General features: G+C 42.7%; 1 protein-coding gene across 1 annotated transcript in view; it reads left to right on the top strand.

Moving 5' to 3' along the window:
• The window catches only part of Prkdc (protein kinase, DNA-activated, catalytic subunit), a 174764-nt gene that overhangs the window by 138612 nt on the left and 22539 nt on the right, over positions 1-13613 (top strand). The window contains exons 68-72 of the mRNA XM_013354879.2: positions 378-567; positions 7185-7359; positions 9290-9483; positions 11047-11251; positions 11950-12095. Coding sequence (XP_013210333.1) covers positions 378-567; positions 7185-7359; positions 9290-9483; positions 11047-11251; positions 11950-12095 — 910 coding nt within the window. The remainder of the gene's footprint in view (positions 1-377; positions 568-7184; positions 7360-9289; positions 9484-11046; positions 11252-11949; positions 12096-13613) is intronic.

Genomic DNA, 13613 nt, shown 5'->3' with positions numbered 1-13613 from the left:
AACAGATTGATATATGACACTCCCACATCAGAGACAGGTCTATTTTTAAAATTTTCAGTTTTTTTTCCAGGCAGGGGCAGATCTATTTTTAAAATATTCAGTCTTGTGGTATCCAAGCAATTTAAATGCCTTAGTTTATGGAAATGGAAGCACTGAATAAAATCTAGAAGTCTATTAAAATATGTTCGGGAATCTTCCAAGAGTGTATTTATTAAATGGGGAGAAATCTAATCCCTTCAGTGTATTTACACTCTATTACAAATGAACCCTTCATACCTGTCCAGTTCTGTGCTGTGATGCTGTAGTTGCTTCTCAGGCATCGGGGTGGCTTTCACGACTGTCTGACGTTGAGGCTCACTTCTTCTTGTTTTATGCAGCTGCTTCTTTCTCAGTAAAATAGAGGAGAGACTGACTGCTTCTTCGGGTGACCTCAGTATGAGCGTGGATGAGGATGAAGATTCCGTTGACAGGAGAGAAGTCGATGAGCTGCAGGAAGATGCTCGCTCCATGCTGCGGAGCTGCAGATTCACCATGAGAATGAAGATGGTGGACAGTGCGTGGAAGCAGGTGTGTTCCCTGCTGTGCCCTTGGTGACTCCTTGGAAGCTTCCTGAGCTCTTTCCTTAAGTTTCCTCTAAACTGTGAACCTTCAGAATAATCACTTGATCTCCTTATTCCCTTTATAAGGAAGTACTTTTGAAAAATAGGATGTAGCTCAGTGGTAGAACTCTTACCTAGCAAGGCCCTGGGCTCCATATGCAGCGCTTGGAGAACAAAGTTTGAAGAAACACTATTCACAAAACTCAAGAGTTTATCACAAACTATTTATTATTTGAAAATATTTTCTATTACTTAAAAAGTAATTAATTAGTGCCAGATTTATATCATTTAGAAAAATGAGTCCTTGATGCTTATAATTTTTTTAGATTTAGTTCCCAGACGTCTTGCATTTAATAATAAGATCTTAAGTCTGTCTTGCTTGAAAATTACATATCTGTTAAAATATGAATTACATTTTAATATATTAAGCTTGTTATTTTGATGACCATTTCTTGATTGCTATTATAAACCTTCTTTATAGCCCTTAGTCTAGTAGAGATAATCAGCCATTTTGTTTTCTCAGTTTAAATGCTCATTTATATAATCTTTGCTTTGGGGTTGCTTAGGAGCAGCTTCAGAGGATAAAAGAAATTTATCAGTTTCAGTAATTAAGAAACCATCTGAAAGATTGGCATTAGACATATCTCAGGACTTTCTGCAGTGGTCTGCTTCTCTCCGCCAGCTCTCTCCCGCACACTGCTTTTGTGTTGCATGCACATAGTAATCCTGGCAGTCCCAGGCTTGCCCTGGTAGTTAGAAATGACACTGTACTCCTTCCACAAAAAATCTTCTTGGACTGAAAGCAGTTTCTCTTTCACTATCCTCTACAGGGGATGAAAACCAAACACCTTTCAAAAAAGAAAAAAACAAACAAAAACAAACAAAACAACAACAAAAAGCGGCTTCATTGCAGTCTTCCAGGGCTTCACGTGGCTGGCTGCTGCAGGGAGGCACATCCAAACTTGTGACTACACTGCTCTGGGGAAGGCCAGAGGCCTAGTCCTGAAGGGACCATAGTAGACTCTTCCTACTGCTGCTCAGCTTGACAGGAAAGAGGAAGCAGGGAGTGTGTGCGTGACTGAGAGATCTTGTGAGGAATATGAAGTTTCCTGGAGCTCTGTGTGACACCAGCTTTGTTTTAGCATTTATAGACAATATATTTGCATGGAAATGCTAGCCAGCAATGCCAGGAACATTAGGGATAGAGAGAAAACTAATGCAGATCTAAGGATCGCAGGAAACCTTCGTTGCTTTATTTACCTATTGTCTTGGAAGCATCTTAGAAGCTCAGAATGTACAATTTGAGTTTTGATTCTTCACTGTGTACTGGAAAGTGTTTTGTGGAGCTAGCAGATGAACGGTTACGGTATTAGTAATAAGAACTGAAGGACATGCTGGATGATGGTGGCAAGCACCCTTAATCCCAGCACGCCAATGCAGAAGCAGGCAGATCTCTTAAGTTTGAGTCCATCCTGGTCTACAGAGGGCTACACAGAGGAACCCTGTCTCAGAAACAAAACAAAACAAAAAAGAACTAAAGTACCATGACACCGGAGGGGCATTCATTCTTATGGGAACAGAGAAAACTTTGTAGAGATTATGTTCACTTTGGAACTACAGGCAGCAGTCACAACAGGATTTATTTGAATTTGAGAATTTCGATGGGATAAGAGTTGTACTGGGCAAAAGGTGAGTTCCTGTGCCTCACTCTCTTGTCCTTTGAGGAATGATGTCCCTAGTGCCAGGAAACAGGACAGAAAGATAACATGTATGGTCCAGGAATAACCGCACTCTTGATCTCCTGCATGGAAAAAGGTTGGATTTTTGGTTCTACTAATCTGTGAGTAGTACATACCCCATAAGAAGCCCCCAAACCAGGTTTCACGATAGCATGCGGTTGTAATGAGGACAAACCTTTGGAGAAGGGCATAGGATTAGCAGTCTGTTGTGCTATGCTGTCTGGGATGCTGGTAGCCAGACCTAACTTAGCAGGGTGGAGGGAAGACAGGAAAAACAGGTCCTTGGGCAGGACACTATTGCCTGGGTATCTTATGGGAAGGTGCCTCTGAGTCTTGTCCCGAAGACGGGTGGGTGGGAATGCAGAGCAGTTTGTGAGGGGCAGCCTGCAAGAGCACAATGAGGAATGCGGCTCTGAATGGTCAGGAGAGGGACTGCTGAAGTGAGCTCCCTTGTGGAAGTTCACGGTGCAGCTTCAGAGCATGCATGCATCCACTGAGAGTGGGCAGGGGCACTCCAGAAGGAGCTAAGGAAAGTCAGGAAGCCATGAGAGAACACATGTGAAGGACACTGGAGAGGGCTTAGAATCCCGATGGAAACCACGGTCATACAGCGTGCTGAGTTGTCTCCAAAGAATCCCATGGCTCTGAACCCCAGCACAGGAAAAGAGCAGGTACGTGCATAAGTTAGCCCGGGACTGGTTTCCCAGCCAGTGCAGCATAAAGACTGATGAGCTGAGTGCATTGTGAGAATGGCCGTTTGACATGGAAAGAGCAAAAGCAAGCATGCAGAGATGTAGTGGGGAATGGTGAGCAAGTGGTGGAACAGGATGACTTGAATTTAAGAACTTGATGATGAAGGCTCCGGAATAAACTAGGGTAATTGTCCCTAAAATTGTGAAGGGTAAGACAACCACTGTCCCCTAGCTCCATTCTAACAAACAGGCAGGTGAAGGAGAGTGGCCTCCCAGTGCAAGGAGCACACAAGTAGGGGTTACTTGCAGAAGGGACATTTGAATTACCAGTTTGCTCTGAACAGAGAGGCTAGAGTTTAGGGTAAAGCATGACCACCTGGGTGTGCACGGAGGCTGGAACTTTTACCCAGAAGTGTTTGGAAATCATAAATGCTAATTACAGTAGAAAGGTGTAGACAAAGGAGGGAAAGGCAAAGAGATATTCAACTAAATAAAGAGATAAATATTGCTTCGTCAAAATTTAAAACTTTGTTCCTCAAAATATATGCTTAACAAAGTAGAGAGATAATACACGTAACAGAATATTTACAAACTATATCTCATAAGGGAACAGAACAGTATTCTTCATATATTAAGAATGTTTCTTAAACAGGGATTGTCCTGACCCTCCTCCCATCAGTGGAAGCTGAGGAAGGAGGGTCCAGCAGATCAATACAGAAAGCTGTCTGCCTCAAAACAAACTGAGCATGGAATTCAAATAGCATGTGTTGTAGAATCAAAGAGTTCCACAGTAGCCTGGAATGATGTCATCCTTGAAATCCTAGCTTCTGACGTGTATGAATTCCCAGAACTGCATAAAGTTTGCATGGTGTGATCCCAATACTCTGATGGAGGCAGGATCAAAAATTCGGTGTTATCTTCAACTACGTAGTGACTTCCAAACCAGTAGGGATTACATGAGACCCTGTCGAATAACAGAGGTAGAGTAGTTTATAACTGAACAGGGTTGAGAGGGAGACTATTTTAGTTAAAATAGAAATATGTTATTTCCTCTCTTCCCGTCTATCCCTCCAGCCCCTCCCAGGAACTCTTCTCCAAAAACATTAGTTACCTACAGTTCTTTGTCTAGGGGAGGACCTCATGAAATTAGCCTCCTTCCATGTTAGTAAGTCTGTTGATATTCCATTGTTCCAGTCATGTTTATGCAGTGATTTCTAGAAGAGACTGTTTCACAGCAGACTTCTTGGTAGTCTGGCTCCAGAATCTGTATGTCGCTTCTTTCGGAAATGCCCTGAACCGTGTAGTATTTATGATATTTATATCCATTGGTGCTGGGCTCCCCACCTTCCGTTGAATTATGTCCAATTGTGGATTTCTGTGATGGTCTCCATTTTCTGTAAAGTGAAGCTTCCTTGACGAGGGTTAGCTATACAAATTTGTGTGTATAAAGGTAAGGTTTTGAATGTGGTAATTATGCTAGTCTAGCGGAGTGGCAGTAGATTCTTTTCTGAGATAGATGACCTCATTAGCCATGGGAAGTTGTGGAGGTTTCCAGGACTTGGCATGTTTTCCTTCCTACTGAGAGGGCCTTAAGTCCTATTAAACAGTTGTTGACTGACACCACCATGTGATACCGCTTACTGCACCTTTACAGATACCATGTCATGCTGATCACTGTGGCTCTTAGGTGTCAGCTAGATATATCAATAGTCTATATTGTTTTGTCAGTCACTTGGACTACCCTGATCTACCAGTCAAAAGGGGATTTCTTCTTCCTGGTACTGACAAAAAACAAAAAACACCCAGATCCTTTTTTTTTTTAATTATTCCTTTTGGGGATTATAATGTAATTACATTATTTTTCTCTTTTCTTTCCTTCCTCCAAACTCTCCTATATACCCCATTTGGTTCTTTTTCAAATTCATGGTTTTTTTAAATTAATTGTTACATACCTACATGGATGCGTTTTTGTGTGTGTGTGTCTGTGTCTGTGTTTGTGTCTATTCCTAAATGCATAAGTACACCTTGTTCAATCCGTGTGATACTTATATATATGTTGTCAGGGCTGGCCGTTTGGTGTTACTGGTATGTTCTTCTCTAGAGTAGACCGTTTCTCGTGCCCTCAGCATTCCTTAGTTGCCTGTAGTTCTTTGAATAGGATTGAAGCCTCCTGGGCTTTCCCAGTACATCTTACTATATCTGTTGTTCTTGTTCAGATCATGTTTAGGCATTCATGTTGAGATACTTTATAGATGTAGCGTCCACATTCCTAGGAGATATGATCTCACAGCAAACTGTTTTTCTGGCTGTTCTTTCTGCCCCCTCTTTCACAATGATCCTCTGAACCTTAAGTACAGGTATTTTATTGTAGATGTAGCCATTGGATTTGGATTACAACTCTGCATTTTGATTGGTTGTAGTTTTCTGTAATGGTCTCCCCCAGTTTTAAAATGGGCTTAGGATTTGGTAGACATTTCTCCAAACCAGACATGCTGGCACATGTAATCCCAGCACTAGTGAGATGAATCCAAGAAAATAAAGAATTTGAGGCTGGCCTGGACTATATGAGACACTACTTCAAAAGCACAAAGGAAAAAGGAATTGAACTGGAGAGATGGCTCAGCATATTCAGTGCTGGGATTCTTTTCCAGCATTTCCCAATGCCCACACCATGCAGCTCAGTACTTCCTATGACTCCAGCTCCAGGGTATCCAGTGTTCTTTTCTAGGCTCCATGGGGACATGCACATGCATATAGAAAGACACATGACTAAAACTAAAATACTTCTTTAGATAGTTGAGGCACTTCTTCAAAGAAGATATGTAAATGGACAATAAACACATTTAGAAAGCTTCTCAATGTCATTAGTCACCAGAGCAGTGAGGCACCACTCCACACCAGTGTGGCGACTGTCACAGAAGAAGCAATGCTGGGAGCGTGGGTGGGGAACACAGAAAAATGTACATTGTTGGTGGGAATATACACTGAAAAATAGAGCAGTTTAGCCATTTCAGAATTGTCATATGCTCTACAAATTCCATTCCTAGACATACCCAAGAGAAGGGAGATATAAAAGTCCACACAAAAATGTGTAAACGGTTTTTCACAGTGTTCAAGTATCTGGAAAGATAGGAACAATGCAAGCCGTCATCAGTAGATGTTCGCTAAGAGAATACTGTGTCTGAATGCAAACCGTCATCAGTAGATGCCCGCTAAGAGAATACTGTGTCTGAACTGCAGGTCATTAATTGGCCATAAAGAATGACGTGCTGACACACGACAACACGGATGAGTCTGGAAATGTAGTGAATAAAGAGGCCTACAAAACCATGCATTATCTTCTAATAGCATTGTTTTGAAATATCTAGGACAGGACTTAGGTAGAAAATGTGTCCTGGCTGCCCCAGCTAGAGAGACTGAGCATGTCTGCCATGGAACTAAGAGTTTCTCTTTAGGCTGGTAAAAACGGTTGGAATTTAGATGTTTGGTGTAAATACTGTAAATATTTCTAAGTATGCTCAAAAGAAATGCCGAAGCATTCTTTAGATGTAAGTGTACACATTACTCAGAAAGTACTTGCTGTGTAAGCATAGGGTTAATGTCCCAGAGCCCATGTAAAGAGAGATGTACTAAATCTCAGTGCTGGGAGGTAGAGATGAGCGAATCTCTGGGGTTCACTGGCCAGCCAGCCTGGCCTACTCTGTAAGCTCCAGGCCAGTAAGAGACTGTACAAAAAACAAGATGAACGACACCTGAAAAATGATCCACAAGGTTGACCTGAGACCTCTGTGCACATATGCACCCGCATACACACAGAATTGTGTGTGTGTGTGTGTGTGTGTGTGTGTGTGTGTGTACATGAGACTGCTCTGGGGATATTGTGTTGTGTAGAAAGGGGAACAGGCCAGCTGAAAAAGTTTTAAAGTAATTTTCTGTGCTGGTCAGATGTAGACAGTATTTACCTTTTCACTCCTGATAGATACCTCTCCTGGAACAGAAAGGGAAAGAGATGGCAGCAAAGATCTAAAGAGACTAATTTTCTCAGACAAAGGCCATATCTCTTCCACAGAGCTACCAGAGCAAAAGCTTGAGCCCCTTTGACTGAATAATGAGAATCCCAAAACCTTTTCTTTCTTTTTGTTCTATTCATGTAGAATAATTTCTCACTTGCCATGAAACTTCTGAAAGAGCTGCATAAAGATTCAAAAACAAGAGAGACTTGGCGAGTGCAGTGGACACACAGTTACTGCCGCATGAGCCACGGCCGGAGCCGCACCCAGAGCTCCCAGGAACAAGTTCTCACCGTGCTCAAAACCATCACACTGTTGGGTAATTAGGCTGCCACTGGCTGCATAGATGTGAGACTGCTTTGTTATGTGGTCTTCCAAAGCTGCTCTGTGCTGCTTCATCTGAGGGTTTCAATCTGCCTTGTGAATATTCTAGAGCAGAGGGCCGCAGCGTGATGTCATGGCCTTAGGAGGAGAGCAGAGCCATGCGCTAATGCAGTACAACATTCAGAGTTATGTTTACCTTTAAAATGGAGTTTTGATTTAAAAAGGAATGTTTACCTTTAGAAAGGAAATTAAAATGTTTTCCCTTCAATACTTAACTTCCTTGGTTTTGAGAGGAGAAAAGCTTCCTTGGGCATGTGTTGGATCTGACGCTCCTGCCGTTCTCCTCAGGGTATGCAGTGGGACTCTGCGCAGGGAAACACACGGCTGCAGACTCTGAAAATACCAAGAGAAGGACTATTTTCTCCACATATCCTAGGGACAGAAAACATTCCTTGCACACACGTGGTAGTATACACCTGTAATTCCAGCACAGAGGAGGCCAAGGCAGAGTAATTGCCACAACTTTAAGACCAGCCACTATTATATAGGAAGACTGTCTCAGAACAAAAACAAAAAACAAAAAGAGGGAGAAATGAGTTAAATAATGATCCTAGGGTTTCTTGAATCACTGTGCTGTTATCTGTCTATGAGTATAGTTGTCAGCATGTTTGAGGCTCTAGGTTTACTTCCCCGTGGGCACACTGCTGGGTGCGCAGCCCTGAGTTCCTTGCTAAGCACTATGCTTTTGTTTCATAAACTGTACACCGTACTGTCAGTCTAAAAATATGTCCTTGGATATTAATGTATATAAACATATTAATAAGAGTTATCTTCTGTTCTTTGCAACAAACAAAACTAGGAATTTGATAAAATATGGCTAATACTAGAATAAAAAGGTTATTCCTACTTTTAAACCATAATTCTGTGGATTTCAGTGTTTCCTTTTAACAGAAAACTTTTTATATTAGCAAGTTTAAGAAATTTTTTCACATGGGCATGGGCAGAGGAGAGATGTCCCACCATCACCACCCACCCATCAATGTCTGAGACAGGTGGGGGAACTGCCCTGGGGTCAGAAGAGCAGGAGGGCTGTCCCTGCCCCTCACCAGCTGCAGTGGCCCCTATATCTCCAGTGGACAACATAATAGAGCTGGCTCCCATGGTGTAGGTGTGAGAGAGCCAACCGTGAGGGCATGAAGGCAGGAGAACTGGCCTCACCCTCGCTCATTGCTGGGAGATGAACTAGCCAGGGCATTGCTGCAGAGCTCACCTGGTGGTGAGGACAGGGGAGAACTGGCAGGCAGACCAACCCTGCAGCTGCCCAGGCCCAGACCCAGACCCGGGGTTATGACTTGGCCCTCCCCAACATCCACCCCATCTGTGATCTGCTAGAGCACTTAAGAAACCTGATCCCCAAACCCAAAGCCGCAGGATCTCCACAACACGGGAAATGACAGGGTATCCAAGAGGAGTCCCAGTGAGGGCCCAGCATCGATAGTGTAGCAGAGACCAGAGGCCTCCAACCAGACCAGTGACTCTACAATGAACGCTTGCAAGAAAAGATATATGGATAAAGGGATTTACTGTGTGTCCCTCTGTGTCACACTGCAGCTTTCATGATGAGATTTTAAATCTTTTTTCCCCTTTTTCGCTTAAATTTTTATTTTAGATGGGGCCACAGGGGCAGAGGGCAGATGCAAAGGGATGGATCCAGATACATGATGTAAAAAGACACCTAAAATAAATAAAAAGAAAGTTAAAAAAAAAAGAAAAAAATGTATTTCATCAGAAAATGAAGCCAGGGTCTTGTGCCTTGTTTCAGTTAATATCTTAATAGGAAAAAAAATAATAACTTACTTTGAATTTCTTCTTTTAAAAAAATCACTTTTTCTCTTTTCTTTTTCTTTCTTTTTTTAATCCAAAAGATGAGACTAATATGTCAAACTACTTAAACAAAAATAGTCGGGTCTCTTGTGACCAGAACATTCTCTTGGGGACAACTTTCAAGATCATGGCTGATGCTATCAACAGGGAACCAGCCTGCCTGTTGGACCTGGAGGAAAGCAAGGCCAAATCAGTCTTGGCACTTTCTGGGTCTAATGGAGAAAGCACAGAGAAGGTAAGAAAAGTGGAGGAGGGCAGTCCTTCTTGTGCTGTATGACTTTTATGTGCTACCCTCAGGACAAAGTAAATCAGCAGTGAGAGAGTGTTCTTTTATGGACAAAGCCAGGTGTAGTGGCTCACAGTTGCAAGCCTAGCATTGGGGAGACAGCACCATGCACAGCCTGAGCTACAGAGCTAGACCTGGTCGTAAAAACACAGTTAAAATAAAATGATGAAATAACATGAAATGATTAACACCTGTCATTTTAAGTTTCTCACATTATCCATGTTATTTGACATAATCCTATTGTTTGGTATTTGAATTATATCTTCTGTTTTTGATTTTGTTTTTTTTTTTTGAGCCAGTGTCAGATGTATCCCAGGCATGCCTTAAACTTGCTTTGTAGCCAAGAATGGATTTGAATTTCCTCTATTTGCCGTGTGCTAGGACTATAGGTGTGATACGATTGATATGGTACTGTGGACTGAACCCATGACTTCATGAAAACTAAGCAAGCACTCTGCCAACTGAGTTTCATCCCAGCCCCCTAATAGTACAGGGGATGTATTGAGTTTTTGGTTTTTGGCTTTGTTTTTTAGTTTTTTGAGACAGGATTTCTCAGCTATTGAACCAGTCCTAGAACTCACTCTGTAGACCAAGCTGCCTTCAAACTCATAGCGATCCGCCTTCCTCTGCCTCCCAAGTGCTAGGATTAAAGGCATGCGCCACCACTGCCCAGCTTTTGTTATTTTTTTTTCTCCTGCTATATAAGTCTGGCTGTACTGGAACTGATTATGTAGACTAGGTTGGCTTGCAACTTAGAGCAATCCATCTATCTTTACATCTTGAATACTGGGATTACATGCTCAACTTGGTAATACAAGTCTTTAAAGCAAGCTTTTGTTGGAAAGATGAGTAGCTCTTCCATGGGTTTGTATATAAAAGTTCTTCATTATTTTCCATTGAGATGGTTTCTCTACAAGCTTTTAGGGTAAAACAGCCTTTTCTGCCTCTTTGCTTAGTTTGTGGGCAGTGGTGGGGTGGTTGTTTCTTTTGACTTTGAGATAATTTTGTATTTTTATAGTTAGCCTCTTCTTCATCTTCTGTCTTGTCTCAGTGTAGTCAAGTGGTCCTGTCTTCTCCTTTCTCAGTGTCACTGATATCTTTGCAGGACCTGAACATACAGCCCCAACTTTCATCAAATTTTTGAATCCCAGTGTGGTTCACAGTCCCTTAGACTGACCCAGTTCTGTATGGCTCATTGATGGACTGGCATGTTCTCTGGAGTTTATCTGGTTCTTGTATGCTCCAGATTTTGTTGGGATTATTTAACGCCTTGCCTCTGGGGTATATGTGCACACGCAGCACACACATACACATAAACACATCCCACAATTAACCTAACTTTAAGTATATTTTGTTTATTTTATTAAAAAGGGGTCTCACTATTGATTAGATGACATCAAACTCTTGGGCCCCAGGGACCTTTTTGCTTCAGTTGGGACTGCGCACACCACACCTAACGTCTCAGTGTTATTTCAAAGCTGTTGATCTAATAATGCATCTTCCGAATTCCAGGTAATCTCAGGTCTGTACCAGAGAGCATTCTATCACTTCTCCAAGGCCGTGCAGTCAGCTGAAGAGGAGAACCAGCTTTCCTGCTGGGGCCATGAGGCTGCAGCTGAGCAGGCCCATGCTTATATGACACTGGTCGGTTTCTGTGACCAGCAGCTCCGAAAGGTAGAAGAGAGTGCATCCAGTGCATCACAGAAGAGAAGTAAGGGTTAGTATTCTGTATGTAAGCTTGAAAGTGTATAGATGCCTTTGACTGCGCACACTTGTGTATGCGTGCTTGTGTGTGCGTGCATGTGTGTGCGTGCATGTGTGTACGTGCTTGTGTGTGCGTGCATGTGTGTGCGTGCTTATGTGTGTGTGTATGTGTGTGCGTGCATGTGCGTGTGTTTCAAATAGCAGATATTTTGCTTTGTTTCATCTTTAGAGATGATAGTATCTCCAAGCAACATAACTGCATTCAATAAATTCTGCTTATTTATTGGCAATTTTGGGGTTTAGACTTAACTTTTAGAGACAATATCTTACTGTGTAGCACAGGCCAGCCTTGAACTTGCCGCTCTGTTCTGCCTGCCAGTGCTGGCACTGCACATATGAGCCATTGCGGCCGACCCTTTCGCATCATGTCACTTATTTTACTTGCCATTTGTTATTGGCTCACGTGGTTTGCCTCTTGCTCTGGGAATAAAATCAAAAGCGTCATCCAGCGTGTGCTCTCAGTCCAGGATAGAAACTGCTTCCTGAAGGATTTGACAGACATGTGACTTCTCTTAACTGAAAGAAAAGCACTGGAGCGGGAACAGTGATAGACAGAAGAAGAAGCCCGAACAGGGAAATAGTTATTATTCGTCACATGTATGGTTTGTATGCTAATCATCGCTTTCCTCTCTGCTCTCTTTGGTGCTGTAGAATTGGAAGGATATCCAGCACTTGTGGTGGAGAAACTGCTAAGAGCATTAAAGTTGAACTCTTCTGAAGCCAGGCTGAGGTTTCCTAGATTACTTCAGATCATAGAAGAGTATCCAGAGGAGACCTTAGACATAATGACAAAAGAGGTTGGTACCCTTGAGAGTGGAAGAGAGCTTTCAGGAATTAAAGACACACGTTTATTTATATCCAGACTCAGTGTGTGTAATACACATGTTCTGGCCTTTTTTTTTTTAACCTTTGTGTGTATACACATGCTACATTGTGCTTGTGGAGGTCAGAGAACAACCTTGGGCATCATTCCTCACCTTCTGCCCTGTTTGTGATTTGATGTGATCCTCCTGTTTCCCCCTGCGTCTGAGGACTCCAGATGAGTGCTACAACACATCTGATCACATGGGTCTGAGGATCCGGACTCAGCCCCTTCTCTTGCTAGTACAGCAAAGCTTTGCCCATCTGCACAGCGCCATATTACAGCTTTTCCAGCCTACACTGAGTTCTGCTATATACTGAGTATTTAGTGGATTAAAAGTGTGAGTGTTCACATTTACCTACTTTCCTTTGTGGGTGTCGTGAGAACTATATCTGAACAAGGACCAAGTCAATCAAGGAGGAATATTTCTGAACAAATTTGTATGGAATTTTGCAACCCACACAGATGAAGCTGCAGTCTGTAACATCTGTTGGTATCTTAGCCTAGGGAGAAGACTCAGTGGGAATTGAGAGGTCCATGTATGTACATGTAACAGCCTGCAGCCTCAATACTTTTGTTCCATGGCTCAGTGGGGGATACACATGCTGGCCATGCTCCTGTCCTGTGTGCCCAATCTGTATAAGCAGACTCCATCTATAAAAGAATAGGGTCATCTGAAAGGTTCCTTCATAATTTTACAGATTTATAACTAGAAAATAGACACAAATGTTGACTTGAAAATAAGAGTTCAGAAAGGACTAACTGGTACCTACTACTTTATGTAGCAAGATATTATCTTTTGTGTGTGTGCATGAGTGCCCAGGCTAAAGGTCCATTTTCTGTGTCTTCCTCAACTTCTCTCCACATTATCTTTTGAGACAGTCTCTCCCTGTACCTGGAGCTTGCCAGTTAGGCTAGGCTGGCTAGCCAGCAAGTCCCTGGACCTTTCCTCCTGTCTTTTCCTCCCCAGCACGGGATTACAGGTCCATGCTACTGCACCTCATTTCTCCATAGGGACTGGGAACTGAACCCTGCTGTAGTTTACCAACTGAGCATCTCCCCAGCTCTGTATAGCAAAACCTTAGCGTTCATCTGTAAGCCCTGAGGGTTGCCGTGTTGTCAGGACTCTTTCTTCCTCCCTCTTTCTCCCCCTCCCCCCTGCTCTCTTTCTCTTTCTTTCTTTCTTTTATATGTATAGTGTTCTACCTGCATATATGCCTGCACACCAGAAGAGGGCAACAGTTCTCATTATAGATGGTTGTGAGTCACCATGTGGTTGCTGAGACTTGAACTCTGGACAGTGCTCTTAACTTCTGAACCTTCTCTCCAGCCCTCTGTCATGACTTTACCCCATGAGGACCTGCCATACTGTCAAGAGTCTTATGAAGGCCTACCATATTGTCAGGACTCTTACCCCATGAGGGCCTACCATATTGTCAGGACTCATCCCCAT

This window comes from Microtus ochrogaster, unplaced genomic scaffold (genome assembly GCF_000317375.1).
Source record: "Microtus ochrogaster isolate Prairie Vole_2 unplaced genomic scaffold, MicOch1.0 UNK77, whole genome shotgun sequence".
Lineage (NCBI taxonomy): Eukaryota > Metazoa > Chordata > Mammalia > Rodentia > Cricetidae > Microtus > Microtus ochrogaster.
The sequence above is the reverse complement of the archived record's forward strand: the minus strand, read 5'-3'. Positions and strand labels throughout refer to the sequence as shown.